Below are 16,825 nucleotides of genomic sequence, written 5' to 3' on the forward strand. Positions count from 1 at the left end.
AAATATTAACAACATCCACCTAGATCAATTGCTTCTTTATACCTAGGTAAAATACTGAATCTATAATGTTTATTTGAAAGAGAATATTTAAAACTTGTGCTGAACATCTTTGACTCATGTAGTGTTGGTAGCGTAAATACTCAAGCAAGCCATCCATAATCTTTTTTTTAAGTGACTGACCAAAATAAAATATAAAGAAAGGAGTAAGAGACTTTTGTAAATCCATATGAATTCAATAAAGGATATATGATAAAATAAAAGGTGGTTAATAAAATGAGATAGTGTTAATATATACTGTGTAGCTATGCTTTGTATCTATGTGAGCGATTTCAACCTTAAAACAGCTGACATATTAACACATCAAACAACGTGTTTTGGTCTTTTTTCAATAAACAAACTCGAATCAGGGTTCTAAGTAGTGCAAAAAGGTATATTGGGTGTATACTCAAAGGAATCACACAAATCCATGATAATAAATCAGTTACATAAATTTTAAAAACAGTAGAACAACGTGTAAAATGTATATCCCCCTGCATGTATTCGACGTCTAGAGAACTGCACCAGTGATACTGAAAGGAAAAGTTCAAACTGTCAGTGAACGCCTCTCGGCCGCTTTTCACCCAGGATGCACCTGTCCAACTGAACTGTCTGAGAAAAGCCATTTTGTTGTGCTAGCTAGCTATGTGGGTAAAGAAAGCCACTAATAATATGGGTCTGTTATATCAACGCTAACTATGTCGCTTTTATGTGTTTGCTTACTGCTGCAAAATACAAAAACTAAATAGTTGTTAAAACATCCAAGTAGTGTAGACCGGCATGGATTAGCATGAGAAGCTAAAGCTAACTAAAGTGTTGTGGAGAAAAAAAATGGTAGCTAAAGTGTGCTGCAGTTTGTGTTAGCTTGCTATCTGTTTACTCAGCTGGCGGTTGTTATGTTTTTGGAGTAATCAAACTAAGGTTAGTTATGAGTTTGTAGATGTGTTTTAATTACTTTGCGACTGTGCATGCGGTCAGCCAAAGACAACTGGTTCAACAAAGAGGCGGTGTAGCTGACAGTAAATAAACAAGGCGACTGAACAATCCTACACTAACTTAGCAAAACACTTGAACCATACAGCGTTAAGCCAAAGCGCTAATCTGATAATGGCAGAGGACACCCGACAGGACAAGAGAGCCAGCTTCTCTGCTATAACGGAGCACAACACCAACGGGATGGCCAGGACCTCCGCCGTGGCCTCCAGCAAAACTGGAGCTTCAAAGAAATTAGTGATCAAAAATTTCAAAGGTACGTCACCTGGGCCATCAAACTACAACAGTCTTATCTACCTTAATGCGACAGAGCATGTTACTTTAAGGTACTGCTGGTAAAAGTTTTCTGTTTTACAGATTTGTATACATTTTGACAGAAAACCAGACTCCAGCTGCCTGATCTGAGTAGCAGGGTTGTCACATTTTTCGATATTTAGATACTTTTCCGATACCATGTGTCACCAAAACACATTTCATAAGGCCCATGTATAGAAGAGGAATGAATCCACCAGACTTTACTTGCAAACTCTTGAACTCTGTCTTAACTGCAGAAATATATTAGCAATGTTAAGGCACATAAACAGTCCCAACATGTTTGCACAATTAATATGGTGTGTAGCCTTCATTTTTTTTGATAATTCTAAACAAGAAATCACACAATATTGGGCATACAAAACCTTTTTTGCTTTGGTTTTTAGAATAGATTAGATAGATACTTTATTGATCCAAAAGGAAATTCAAGTTTCAGCTGTCCATTACACACACAGTAAGGGTAGGAATAAAACAGAAGAAATATAGTAAATGTTAAACAGCCCAAGTATCAAAATATGCATAAGATAACAGTACTCTAGCCAAAAGGACAGAAGAATAAAATTGGAAAAATATGAGAAAATATATATACACAAAGTAGAAGATAGAAAAGATTTACACCTTCGACAAGTAATTAAATGGTATGTGCTGAATATCAACCAAAAAGGCAACAGAAGAAGGAAGGAGATTTGTGCTGAGATGGTGAACAGTGTAGAGTGAAAGAAACGCCCAATTGATAAATGCCTTTGTATCTAAGTGGAGCAATTTAAGGTAAATTAAAGTGTACCATGAAGGAGTAACTGAGAAAAAAACAGACTAATCAAAATAAATGTAGCAGATATTAATAAGATGTTGTGGATATTATAAGTATTTGTTGCTTCTAATATCATATCAGCCTTTGTCAAACCTCTATTTCTTCTTTTATGTAAATTTTTGCAGACAAATTTGCACAAATTTTAACAAGTAGTCTATTCAGTATCTGCTTAAATATTTCCTATATGTTGTGAATTGTAAAAGCAATAACAGATACAGAACTGGACTTGCTTAATTTGGGCATCTAAAATAATTTCTTCAGAAAATAAGTACCCAGGCTTTTTAATAGCTAAAGAACAGAAACCATGATAACAGGATATTTAATTATAGAGAAAAGACTCAGAATAAAATCCTACAGTCCTGCCTTCTAGGTCTCATGTGATTAAAAATCTTTATTTACTTTTCCACCAGTCAGTCCAAAGTGTGCAGCTCAGGAATCAATACTTCAGTTTAGGGCTGAACAAATAATTCATATTTAGATTAAATTACAATACATCCTTTTGTAATTTTCAAATTGCAGAAGGTGCAATATTTCTTTAACCTGAAATGTGTGTAAGAGTACCAGTTCATTACAGTTACAGGAGAGATGTTACGCTTCACCCTTCATGCAAGCATTCAAATGTCAATTTAAAAAGAAAAAAAAATCCTACTTTGCTCATTTTTGTATGTTTTTCTTATGTAATAAAGTGAGGATAACATATAAAAGATCATTCCCTTCAATATATTAATTCATATCAGATTTGCAGTGTGAGTCAAAATATCCAAAATATCCAATAGATCTTACTTTTTTTCCCAAAATTGTTCAGCCCTTGTTTAATCAATCAAATATTGTTGTTTGTGTTTGTTTAAAAATACATAAGACGAGGAACTTAAGAAATAATCAAATATTAAATTGCAATATTTTTGGGAGAAAAGGCAACTTGATTATCTTCCCAAATTGTTCAGCCTTACTTCAGTCATTGTTGTTGACACCAATAATGGTCATAGAGCATGTATTTTATTTTTGCATTTTAACCACCAATAAACACATTTTTCTAATACTTCCTGTAGAATATTTTTCATTTAAATAAAACATGATTTGTAGAATTTGTTTAACCTTTCAACAGTTACTGGAGGACATGCACCTGTATGTTTGTGAGCCTTTTCAATATATATATTTTTATAATAGTTTAAAAGAAAGGCATAATACTTACATTGTTAATGGTTTTTGTTACAGACCGACCTAAACTAGCCGAGAACTACACTGAGGACACATGGTTGAAGCTAAGAGATGCAGTGGGTGCCATCCAAAACAGTACATCCATCAAGTACAATCTGGAGGAGCTCTATCAGGTGTGTGGTTCTTATTTTTGTTGATCTTTTTTTTTTTTTTTACATTTCTCTCTCAGGCCCTTAGAAGCAGCGTTTGACTGTAAAGGTGTTGATACAAAAAAACACAACATGACTGCCCCAAACATTTAATACTTAGTAGTTGTATCACATTGTTTCTCAGCAGATTATACACTGGGGACTTGCAGTTTCAGAATGAGTGATAAAACAGACACTTTTTTGAGGCATTTCTGTAATGTGCATTTGAAAGTCTTTATTTCCACATTGAAAAGGGGGGTTTATATAACTAAAACTGATCAAAATATTCTCCAATTGAAATAAAACAGCATAATTTAATTTGCTGTAAATAGCTGGCCTTTTAAAATAAAGAAATAGTACAAGTCGTGTTTACTTTGTTGTTTTGTAAATAAGCTGAATTGTTAAAAAGCCTTGTTTTTCCCCCTTCTCTCTCTTTACCAAAGGCGGTGGAGAACCTCTGTTCTTACAAAGTCTCCCCTACGCTGTACAAGCAGCTCCGGCAGGTCTGTGAAGATCATGTGCAGGCCCAGATCCACCAATTTAGAGAATATCCTTTTTTGTCTGTTGAAGACACCCATGTAAAATAGGTAAGTTATGTAGATAAATTGATAGTAATATCTTCTTATGATTAGGAATCCATTGTTAGAGAGAGATGTCCTTGCATCACAAGAACCTTCATTGTTAAGTACAAATTGCATTTCACTATAATGCAAACTGTATTTGGTCAGCCTGCTTTTAAACACCATGTTGCCTATATGAACAGAAATGGCTGCGGTAAAGTCACCTCAGAGAAGACTTGGCTATGAAGAATGGGTTGTTGTTGCAGTGCAGCCTTTTCTCACAAGGGGTCGACCTACAACAAGTTCTGAAGAAAGTTATTCCACATCCAAATAAGGCTTTAATCAGCACTGGTCCTTGCTTGCAGATGCAGTAAAGCTGCTTGAGATATTGTATAATAAAGCAACTTTTCAGTCACAAAGCACAAAGTCACCCATTAACAATATTTAGTTATTACAGAAAAGCTCATAAAATTATGTTTAAAATCTCATTTAAAAGATTGTTTTTTTCAGCTTTAATAGGCTTCATTAAGGCAACGTTGTTAACCTAAATATGGATTTTGAAGTGAGACCAGGGTGTTGATAGATGTAGCCTACTTACAGGAGGTAGGTCCTTTATAATGTTACCTTTTTGACATTGATGAGTCGAAGATTTTTCTTTAGCGTGGAGCTTACAGAGTCTCTGGACAACCTTTCCTTCCTGAAGAGAATGAATCGCTGCTGGCAGGACCACTGCAGGCAAACTGTGAGTTTAATGCTTTTAAAAGTATTTCATGTATAAACTAACCATTGGGTTTTTTTATGAAAGTGTCTTCAAATATGTAATTCCCATGATTTTCTTTCATCCTGACAGATAATGATCCGAAGTATCTTTCTCTTCCTGGATCGTACCTACGTGCTTCAGAACTCCCTCCTCCCCTCCATCTGGTAAAATCACACTTATTAAAACTGTTTTTATGTTATGGTGTACTTGGGAGAATGATGCTATGTTATCTTTGCAGGGATACCGGGCTGGAACTGTTTCGCATCCACATCGTAAGTGACAGTGCCGTTCAGAAGCGCACTGTGGACGGCATTTTGGAGCAGATCGAGCTAGAGCGAAATGGAGAAACAATAGACCGCAGTCTGCTCAGGAGTCTACTGGGCATGCTGTCAGACCTTCAGGTACCTGACCACCTGTGTAGGAAGACTAGTCAGCACATGACCTGAATGTATCTTACTGTTATATCCTCTGACCTACTCTCAGGTATACAAAGATTCCTTTGAGGAGAGATTTCTGATTGAGACCAATCGCTTGTATGCAGCCGAGGGACAGCGGCTGATGCAGGAGAGAGATGTGAGTGGCTCTATTATAGTTTGATTTTGTATGTTGATCATGTGGTTACACTGATTTATCAGCGACCAGCTCTGATTCTGTGCTTGAATTGTGTTCAGGTGCCTGAGTATCTGCACCATGTGGCTCGTCGTTTAGAAGAGGAGAACGATCGTATTGTGAGCTACCTCGACCAGAGCACTCAGTGAGTTTTGTTTTTCTCAATATTACTTTATCTCAACAAATCGGCAGGAAATGTGTTTTTGTGCTCAACACATATAGGGTAGTTGCTAGATAATTTAAATACAGCAGCACAGACAGAAATATGCGTGCACACTTGCTCATCGCCACAAAAAAGTATAATAAATCTCAACATTTTGACCAGAGTTCTTCTTCAAACGATAGTTTGAGCACTCATTAAGCTTTTTAAATTAATATTATGTAATGTGATTAGAAATGAATTTAAAGATGATAAACCACAGTGCTTTAAATCGGAAAGCATCTCCATTGGATTACATGTCTCAGTTTCCTTTCAATGTATACAAATGCATTGCTTTGATTTTAAAGTAAATAATATAAGAATTTGGAAAAAAAATGAACTTTTTTTTTATTTGGCCAGTGCATTTAAGAATTTTAGCTCAATAGTCTGTAAAACAAAATGCCATGTAATTTTAATTTTATAATCACCTTAACTAGGTAAAATAAATGCCTCTGTGAGTAAGAATTTTCTGGAAATCTTCAAAATGGCAGCACCTGCGGTACAAGTCAGACAAAACAAATAGGAAGTTTAACTGGTTGGTTTGTTTATTTATTTATTTAATCAATCAATCAACTTTTATTTGTAGAGCCTTTTACAACACATAAAGTGACCAAAGTGCTTTCCCATAAAGTCAAAACATATGAGTAGGAATAATAAAACATTAGAAAACAATATTAAACCAATAAAAACTACAAAAAAACAAATACAAGTAATATGTCACGAATGAATGTTAAAAGCCAGTTTGAAAAAATAGGTTTTAAGTCTGGATTTAAAAAGACCAAAGTCTGTGATAGTTCTCATGTCTGGAGGCAGCTTATTCCTTAGTCTGGGCCCCGCACAATGAAATGTCAACACTTTAAAATCGTAGAAACTTTTGGTTATCATGTATGTTTTAACAGCTGAAATGTTTCATATTTGTGTAGCAGGTCTCTGTGGTGTGTACACACACTAATTAAACTTTGACCTTCTTTAACTGAGATTCTGCTCAAGGATTTAGCTGTGATACATTTGTTTAACAGAAAACCTGTTTTTCCTGCCTTCCAAGGATAATTTGATACAAACTATAGGGGCTGATCCGAACGGATTAAACGTGAATACGCTGATTGATACTGATGAGCGCTGACACATAACATCACTTATAACTAATAACAGTATGAACTTTGGCTTTTGACACATTCTCTAATTTCATCTCTTTTGTTCTGATTATTCACAGGAAACCCCTCATTAGTTGTGTTGAAAAGCAACTTTTAGGAGAACACATGACTGCAATACTACAGAAAGGTATGTCAGTGTGATGTAGTAAAGAGCCGATATTAGAGTTGTTACCTGTGACTAGCAGCTGCACTCCCATTTGGCTGCGGCTACTGAAAAACATACAAGATTTACCTCTTTGTGCAGTCATATCTGTGAAAATGTTGGTTTGATTCTGTAATAGACATGGAATTGTAAAAACTGATTAAAGTGTTTATTCTCTCGTCTGAAATAAAAACACAGATTTACAGTTCTACATAATGTGCTTTTTTCAGGTCTGAGCACCCTGCTGGATGAGAATCGAGTGACTGAGCTGGCACTCTTGTACCAGCTTTTTAGCAAGGTGAAGGGAGGACTTCCCACACTGCTGCAGTTCTGGAGAGATTACATTAAGGTACACAAGCAGCTCAACCGTTGAGACATACATATTGTAATACTACAAAGAAACTGCATTTTATTATTTACTGTGAATATTTTCACATTTTTAAACTTTCTTGTCTCAGTCCTTCGGTGGAGAGATTGTCTGTACTCCAGAGAAAGACAAGGACATGGTACAAGAACTGCTGGACTTTAAGGACAAGATGGACAACGTGGCACAGAGCTGTTTTACAAGAAATGAGGGATTCATCAATGCCATGAAGGAAGCGTTTGAGACATTTATTAACAAGAGGCCCAACAAACCTGCTGAACTGATAGGTGTGTTAGACAAAAACATGGCAGCTGTTACAAGAAGTTATTTTAGATAATCCATTTTACTGAAGATTTTTATTATTTCTGGTATGCATTAATAACCTTTCTTACTTTTTTATTCCTGTCTATCCAGCTAAATATGTGGATTCTAAGTTAAGAGCAGGGAACAAGGAGGCTACAGAGGAGGAGCTGGAGCGAATCCTGGACAAGATAATGATCATCTTTAGATTCATTCATGGTTTGTTTACAACTCTCTTAGTGTGTATGTTTTCTGTCTTAATCACAGGGTTTACTAGCCACTATAAAGCTTCCTGCACTTCCCTAAGTTTATACTTTCATTCTAGGGAAGGACGTGTTTGAAGCTTTTTATAAGAAGGACTTGGCCAAACGTCTGCTGGTCGGCAAGAGTGCGTCTGTTGATGCTGAGAAGTCCATGCTTTCCAAGCTCAAACATGGTGAGCCCCTTGTCCAGTGTCTTATGTTTTACAGCAGAAAGTCTGGACGTTTTTTTTTAGCATGAGTGGGATGTTTAAGGTAATGCCACAGTATCTCTGTCAGATTTAAGTCCAGGCTTTGACTAGGCCACTCCAGAAACCTTCATTTGATTTTTTTCCACCATTCAGAGGTGGACTTGCTTGTGCGTTTTGGATTATTGTCCTGCTGCATAAAGCACGTGTACTTGAACTTGAGGGTTTTCTGGTAGAGAGCATAATTCGTGGCTCGATTAATCAAATCATTCAGGTACTGAAGCACCAAACTGCCACCACACTGTTGATCTGATGTTCTTTTTATAAACTGTTGTAATAGTTTTATGCCAGATGCGACATGATACAAACCTTACAAATAGTTCAGCTTTTGTCTCGTCAGTCCACAGAATATGTTCCTAAAATGCTTGAGGATCATTATGATGTTATTTGTCAAATGTGAGACGAGTTTCTGTGTGTTCTTTGGTCAGCAGTGGCTTTTCACCTGGGAACTCTCCCATGCCATTTTTGCCCACTCTCTTTCTTATTGTTGAATCATGAACTCTGACCTTAACTGAGTCTAGTGAGGCCTGCAGGTTTTTAGATGATGTTCTGTGGTCTTTTGTGACCTTCTAGTTGAGTCATTGATGCACTCTTCAAGTCAATTTGGTAGGCTGTCCATGCCTGAGAAGGCTCCCCACTTTTTCAAGTTCTCTCCATTTGTGGATAATGGCTCTCACTGTGGTTCACTGGAGTTCCAAAGCTTCAGAAATAGCTTTATAATCCTTCCCAGGCTGATTTTTTATTTACTTGGGTTATCTTTGTCTAATATTAAAATGTGTTTAATGGTCAGGAAAACATTTACATTTGTTGAATATGCAAAAAAAATCAGGAAGGGGTCAAATACTTTTACAACTACTTCACGGCACTGTAGCTATAATTATATATTCACATTTGTGGTTGCACATTTTAAGCTATTATGCAGTGAAATCTCTATCTGTCTCATTTTCTTATCATTTACACATCAGCACATGCAAACTTCTTCTCATGGCTGAGCAATCCCATGCAAGACACCAGCCCGACTGTCAGCCAACATTAGTTTTGACATGCCACAGCCTTGTGACTTAGCCAGACACAGCAATGGCTTCTTGCCTACAGTTTTAAAAGGCCATCATCAAGGATTATATTATTAATAAAAACAGGATAAACCTGTTTTGAACCTCACTGAACAGGGTAAATGTGGCAAAATCATTTCAGTCTCAACAAAAAGGGGAAGCCAAACATGTGACAGGACTGTTAATGGCAGTATTTAATTTTCTTATTTATTCATCACTGTTGGGCCTTTCCTCCCCATTTTTGTTTACTCTGTAATTGCCTGTTTTTGGAGTAAAAATGTTTTGCTGAAATGTTTTGTTCTGTTTTACTGACATGCCTTTAATAGTGAAATGGTTTGAAGTACATCTAGAATTTAGTTTCTAAGGCTTGAAGTGTCCCCTTCATCTTCCTTTTCACACTACAGTATAGAAGATATATATCTATATTTAACCAGTATCAAAGCAGATGTAGCACAATCTAAAAAAGACTGTCATTGTTGTCATGTGTGAGAAAATCATTTTGATGTATTGGGGTTTTCACTTCCTTCAGAATGTGGAGCAGCATTTACCAGCAAGCTAGAGGGGATGTTCAAGGACATGGAGCTGTCCAAAGACATAATGATCCAGTTCAAACAGGTTTGTTCAGCCTCGGATTAAACAATTAAAACATGCATGTGCATAATACTGATGCCACGGTCATAATATTTGTGTATACCACTGAAGCACAGTATGTTGTTTAATGCCTTGCCTTACACACAAAATTTCTAATCAGTATATGCAGAACCAGAGCGAGCCAAGCAACATTGAACTTACTGTCAACATCCTAACCATGGGCTACTGGCCTTCATACACACCTATGGAGGTCCACCTTCCCCCAGAGGTAGGACTTTCTGTGTTTAGGTGGGATTTTTGTGTGCACTGTTTACTTTTGCACTTGTGACAAAATAAACATGAGAAACACATTAAAGCTGGGTCAGCAGTTAATGCACATAAAGCTGCTTAATGCTCGATAACAGCACCTTTTGTTATAGATTACCTTCATAATCAGATCTTTTAAACATTTTATTTTTTTTTTTATCTTAAAAGTTGAACTATTCAGATGATCTGGATTTGTTGATGGGATAATTTGTGCTTTACCGATAAGTTGCCTAAAAGATTATTGGATTTTAAAAAATGAATTGTTTTCTTCTGATAATCCATAAAGTATTTATTCATTCAAGAATTTCATTGATTATGGACATAATGAACATCAGAACTAGGTTCAATCCTTTGCAGGGTCCAGACTGATTTTTTCCTGACAGTGCTCTGAATGTAAGTCTTATCAGCTTCATCTTCTCATGTTTTGATAGATGGTTAAACTTCAGGAGGTGTTCAAGCTGTTCTACCTGGGGAAGCACAGTGGGAGGAAGCTGCAGTGGCAGCCCACACTGGGCCACGCTGTGTTAAAGGCAGAGTTTAAAGAGGTAAGAGCCTTGTGTATCTTTTCTGATAGGCTGTAGAAAATTTCTGGGCTTTATGTACAATGCATGTATTCTCCTGCAGGGTAAGAAGGAGCTGCAAGTCTCTCTGTTCCAGACACTGGTGCTGCTGATGTTTAATGAGGGTGAAGAATTCAGCATGGAGGAGATTCGTACTGCCACCGGCATAGGTTACCTATCTTTATAGTATATGAATCACAGTCATCCTGCTGTAGGAGAGGCACCTGTTGTGTTCATTTATAACTGTCTCTCTTACTGCACAGAGGAGGGAGAGCTCAGACGTACGCTGCAGTCTCTGGCCTGTGGAAAAGCCCGTGTCCTCAACAAGAACCCACGGGGCAAAGACGTGGAAGATGGAGATCGTTTCAATTTCAACAATGACTTTAAACACAAACTGTTTCGCATCAAGATCAACCAGATCCAAATGAAGGAAACGGTAAAAACAGAAGCACTTTTTAATGCCATTTTGTGCTCATTTTTTCGCTCAGCTCTTAACAGGTTAAACATTTCCAATTTAAACATGACAGAATGACAAAGACAAGCCAAAAACAAAAAATAGCTTTAAGACTAATATCAAGTCAATGCAGATTTGTGTATTATGTATTTACTCCCTCCAGTGTTGATGTTTTCAGTCTTGTGTTGACTCCAGGGTACACTGTTTTGTATGTGTTGTGCTTCTCATAGCTCCAAGATGTGTCAACATTTTAATAAGAGTTAAATTTATCAACAATATCACTTCTTCCTCTGTGCTTCTTAACTATCATAAAAACATATTTCTTACAGGTGGAAGAGCAGGTGAGCACCACTGAGCGTGTATTTCAAGACAGGCAGTATCAAATTGATGCAGCTGTGGTTCGCATCATGAAGATGAGGAAGACCCTCAGTCACAACCTTTTGGTATCAGAGCTCTACAACCAGCTGAAGTTCCCTGTCAAGGTATCTAGACCATCTAATTGTCATGATGTTGTCTTTTAACACATTAACATATGCACACCTTGCTAAACCTAACTTAATCCCCCTCTACAGCCAGGGGATCTGAAGAAGCGCATAGAGTCCCTCATAGACAGAGACTACATGGAGCGTGACAAGGAGACTCCTAACCAGTACCACTATGTTGCCTGAAGGGGAACCACTGTTACGGCCAAGCTTTCCTCACAGCAAGCGTACAGCGAATCCCCCTCTCCCCCCCCTAAAAAAAACAGCATCACATCCCTTTAGCCTCCTGACTCTCCTCTGGTGCTCATCTTTTCCTCCATCCACGATGCTGGATGCAGCGTCCGGATCACTCAGAGCTCCAGTGAGACAAGAGAGACAAACTTGGCTAGACAGGTCCCACTCTGCATTATCTTTAGTGGGAGGGGGCTGGAGTGGAGGAGTGACCTGGGTTTTTGATGGTTGGTTTATGTGACTTACAAATCTGCTCATGCAAAACTCAACTGAAAATAACTTAGCACTTTCCTCTAATCAGTTTATTTTTTTCCTTTCTCTCTGGGATCGGGATTTTTTTCTCCATCAAGTTCTAAAATCACTTATTTTCTACTATAGTTGGTTTGTCTTGAGTTTAAAGTTTTATTTGTTTTATTTTATTTCTTGAACAGGGCGTATCCTTGTGAATGGCTTCATTGCTAAGTGTTCAGCTGATTGGTTGTTTGCTTAATTTGGCAGAGTAACAGCTGGTGAGGACATAAAAAGACTTGAGAAAAGACTTGAGAGGGATGAAGTGGGGTTTTGGTCGGATTTGTGTGGGTCGGGGGGAGGGATCATTGCTTGTAACAGAGGATGATTGACACGCAGGTAAGCCACTTGGGTATTTCTTTGGGTACCTTATATGTTTTGACCAAAATGTCCAAATGTCCAATGTCATGTGCTGACTTTTTTGTAGGTCAGATTGTATCAATGTAAGAGTGAGAAAAGTGAACCTGAATAAATGGATATTTAATGATTCACTGAATGATTTGTGGATAATCAGCCAGCAAATTTTTCTCTGTCTGCCATGTTGCTTCTCTCAGCTGAAGCTTGATAAAACAAATGAGTACTATTTTGACTTAATGTTAAATGTGTCTGTTCAATTCAAACACCTATGTCAATCCATCTAAAGCGGAGAGCTTTCTGGGGCCCAGCCAAACTGGGGGTCCATAGATGTCAGTAAAATTATTGTCCATTGTAAAGTTAAGCTATGATAACCATATTTTATTTTTAACCTGATTAATAGCCACTCTTATCAAAGCAATTAAAAATTCTTCTTATTTATTTATGCTATAGTACACTATAGGCTTTTAAAAAATGTAAATCCCCGTTCTTAAAACAGAATTACCTTTTAATTGGTACTGGTGATAATGTGGATGGGCACACTGAACTAAATGATGAGGAAGTTAATGTCAGACTTCAGAGCCAAGCCATGATGTGCACACACGTCAGGATGCCAAAAATAAATTAAAAGAAACAGACAACAGGAATGGAAATATCTAAATAATTGTGAAAAGAAGCAATAATGGGTTAAAATGGGCAAAAAAGCTGCTATGAACAAGCAAAAAAGGGGATGAGCATGGCAAAAACCTATACAAATAGGTTGAAAGTGGCAAAAATTGGCAAAAAAACACAAAACGGGTAAAAATTGGAAGGGGGTGCAGATGGCTTAGTGGTTTAAGGCGCGACCTTTATATGCAGGAGGTTCGAATTTGAATCTGGCCTGTGGCCCTTTGCCGTATGTCTCTCCCTGCTCTCTTCCCTGTTTACAACTCTATCTACTGTCCTCCTCTATCCAATACAGGCACAAAATGCCCAAAAATACATTAAAAAAAATTGGAAGCTCAGTGGCAAAATTGGGTATATAGCTGCAAAAAAAAGGGTTAAAGAAAGGGTGAAAAGCGGCACAAATGAGAAAAAAAAGTGGCAAAAACTTGCAAAAAGCTACAAAAATTGGGAAACTTTGAAAAAAGAATTAGTATAAAAACTGTCACTAAATTGAATTAGTGGAGGCCAATTGAGTTTCAACTGATGCTAGCTCATCGAACCTCTAGGTGGGGTGTACATTTAAACACATGGATCCAGAAATCAGATTAACCATTTATTGAAGATGAAGATGAAAAGATGGATGGATGGATGGATGGATGATTTTCTGTACAAAACAGATATAACAAATCAAAACATTGCCACACACATTTCACGATTAAATTAAAGCTAACAGGGATCAACTTACATTAATTTATGCATCCAATATGTTACACAAGGAGTGAGGAATTGCTTCAGCTTCCTGCTAAACAAACATAAATTAGTGCACTGTGTTAAAATAAACTATTCTCTTTAAACTTAGGTAGGAAATGTACTCACTCATATGTGTCCTTTAAAATAGACAAACAATTGTAAATCTCTAGGTATTCTTTGTGGTTTCAGTGGTCAAACAAACTTCTATCTTTGGTGAAAGTGACAAACATAATTAAAAGGATGCACTTATTTAGCAAACAAAGTAAAAAGTGGGATAATTAATCAAACTTACTTAAGTGCTGTGGCCGCATGGACAGAGCAGGCTCAAGGACAAAGAGAAGACAATAACCACACCCATCTCTTAAATAACCTCTTGAGGTTCCTCCTCCCTGCTCTGCCATGATTATCTCAGTGAGATTGAAGATTTGAGATTTTTAACAATTAGCATATTTGGGCAAAAAGCTGCAAAACTTGGTTTAAAGTGGCAACAGGGAGGTGCAAAAATTTGGTGAAAAGTAGTGAAACGGGTCAAAAAGCTTGAATAAACAATTTCATCGAAATCCAGTAACAGTTTCACACACTTTCCAGCTCCAAAATGAGATAACTGTTAGCTAGTATGCTTGCACCAATGCTGTTGATTTAACACACATACACTGATATCATCAATAAATCACAACTAGGGAGGACCCATTCTCTGTTTTTTTTCAGGGGCCCAGCCAATCAGTGGGCAGGCCTGGACTAGGACAGCATCAGTGTGTAAGCTAAAAATACAGAACAAGATCTGAAGCAAATACTGTTTTGATTCTTCTACTATAGCAGCAGCTACAAACTTCTGTGCTTAGGGGACTCAAAAGCAAATACGCTGTTATTAGTAATCATGTTTTTATTATAATTCAAAACACATTTCTCTAAAAACAGCTAGACTAATGGCATTTTGGCAATCAAATCATTCCACGTGGAAATTATTGAATGAAATAGAAAAAGCAAGTATGCTTGCAGCTTTCATGCAAGTTAATGTCCTCTTTCACATAATGAGAATCAAAGAAGCAGAACACTTGTACCATCATTGGTGTTGGTTTTATTGTAAGGGCTGTATAATTTGATGGTGGTATAATTAATACAACATGTGGGAGTGAAGTGCTCAGTATCACAGACATGAGTCAAGTGCTGAAGATAATTGCAGCAGTGCTGTTATCCATTGCAACATAATGGCCACCTCATAGTCTACCATGAGTATGCATAAGGAAACTGCAAAAACAAAACAAAACAATGGGAAAAGCAGATTTTAACAATTCTGCTACCTCCACATCTTAACTGAAACTCACTTCAGCAAAGCAACCCAACATTCTGCTTAGTTATGTTATTTTATTTGTGATTAACCACTGATGCTACTTTGTTGCATGTTTTGATGCATGTTAGTGAGTTTAATAAGAGTTTGTTTATTGCTACAGATATTCTAGGTAGATAAGTCAGAACAAATCCTTAAGTAATGTTAACTAACAGTATTAGAACTAATCTAATTTTGTCAAATGATTCAATAAAAACTAAAGCTCATGATTTTCAGTCAGTTTTAACAAGTGAGTTGCAGGGGACTTGTCTCCCATACGGCTGCACCATGAAAATATGTCATCAAAATATGGACAAAAGTATTTGGCCACAACTTTTAATTATTAAATTCAGGTGTTTCAATCAGACCCATCGCCAAAGCTGTATACAGGTAAGTACCTAGCCATGTAGTCTCCATTTGCAAACATTTGTGATGCAAAATGGGTCATTCTGAAGAGCTCAGTGTCTTCAAGTGTGGTACTGTGATAGACGCCACCTTTGTAATATGATGGTTCGTGAAATTTCATCTCTGCTGGATACTTCACTGTCAGCTGCAAATGATATTTTTAGAAAGTGGAAGTATTTAGGAAGAACAGAAACTCAGCCATGACGCGCAAGCAAGGTCAAAGACGCTAAGGTGAATGGTACATAAAGTCGCCAAAGCCACTGATTCCATAGCTGAAGAGTTACAAACTTCCACTGGCATTACTGTAAGCACAAAAAACATGCTTGCAACTTTGTAGCAACAGTTTGGGGAAGGCCCTTTTCTATTCCAACATGACAGTGCCCCAGTTCACAAAGCAAGGACTATAAAGACATGGTTTGATGAGTTTGCTATGGAAGAACTTAACAGAGCCCACAGAGCCCTGACCTCACCCCCTTTGAGCACCTTTGAGATGAACTGGGATGGAGATTGTGAACCAGGTATTCTCGTCCAACATCAGTGCTTGGCCTCATAAATGCTGTACAGAATGAATCAGAAAAAAATCTCCACAAAAACACTCCAAAGTCTTGTTGAGAGTCTTCCAAGAAGAGTGGAAGCTGTTATAAGTCCATATTAAACTACATGTATTTGAATACAGTGTCATTACAGTCCCTGTTAGTGTAATGGTCAGATGGCTGAATACTTTTGTCCATAGAGTGTATACATTACTGATGCAGTAGATCAAATGATACTATTAGATTAGTTGTCCATCCATACTCTCAAGCCTTCATCAAAAACAATGTAGTTTATATTTATAGTCATTTGATTCCTTCCCAAGTTCAGTTTCTCAAGTAACTGTACAATAGAACTAAAAGTAAAAGGTTAATTCTTGTCACTTTCAGTATTACAGCAGAAAAGCACAGCCTTTGTAAAAATGACCTTACACAATCTAGCCTACAAGAGCATATTTCTGACAATATTCTCTCATTTTAAGACAAAAACGCCTGAAGTTTGTAACAAAGTGTGACTAAAATATGCAAGGGGAATGTGGTGGGGTCCTGATAAGTCTCGGACAGCAGCATTAAAGCAGCCCCTGCGTTCCTTCTGGGGTTTTACACACCCTCGTGAATTGATGGAGGTGTCAGCTGACTACTAGCAACTCATGCACTTTCAGCTTGAACATCTTAGTGTGTGCGCGCACAGATCCTCACATGGTACCTTCCTTTTCACAGAAATCCCTACTGTGCTCCAGATCTGGCGTTTTATAC

At 37.3% G+C, this 16,825-nt stretch overlaps 1 protein-coding gene across 1 annotated transcript; it reads left to right on the forward strand.

Annotated features, from left to right (window-relative positions):
• Positions 1-622: 622 nt before the first annotated feature.
• cul4a (cullin 4A) lies at positions 623-12,545 on the forward strand. The gene is made up of 20 exons (XM_041788174.1): positions 623-1,285; positions 3,368-3,483; positions 3,942-4,045; positions 4,731-4,800; positions 4,909-4,982; positions 5,057-5,219; positions 5,302-5,391; positions 5,490-5,572; positions 6,840-6,907; positions 7,153-7,271; positions 7,381-7,573; positions 7,701-7,805; positions 7,912-8,022; positions 9,676-9,761; positions 9,898-10,005; positions 10,475-10,588; positions 10,668-10,773; positions 10,867-11,039; positions 11,387-11,539; positions 11,630-12,545. Exons 1-20 carry the CDS (start codon positions 1,144-1,146, stop codon positions 11,723-11,725), a joined length of 2,274 nt encoding a protein of 757 aa, XP_041644108.1. The 5' UTR covers positions 623-1,143; the 3' UTR covers positions 11,726-12,545.
• The last annotated feature ends 4,280 nt before the right edge of the window (positions 12,546-16,825 follow it).

Source organism: Cheilinus undulatus, linkage group 1 (genome assembly GCF_018320785.1).
Source record: "Cheilinus undulatus linkage group 1, ASM1832078v1, whole genome shotgun sequence".
Taxonomy (NCBI): domain Eukaryota; kingdom Metazoa; phylum Chordata; class Actinopteri; order Labriformes; family Labridae; genus Cheilinus; species Cheilinus undulatus.

Excerpts from the sequence above, each read along its gene's own strand:
- cul4a (XM_041788174.1), top strand. The coding sequence starts at position 1,144 with ATGGCAGAGGACACCCGACAGGACAAGAGAGCCAGCTTCTCTGCTATA. Across the intron at positions 7,574-7,700 it reads CAAACCTGCTGAACTGATAG|CTAAATATGTGGATTCTAAG; the intron begins GTGTGTTAGACA and ends CTGTCTATCCAG. Across the intron at positions 10,774-10,866 it reads TCGTACTGCCACCGGCATAG|AGGAGGGAGAGCTCAGACGT; the intron begins GTTACCTATCTT and ends CTTACTGCACAG.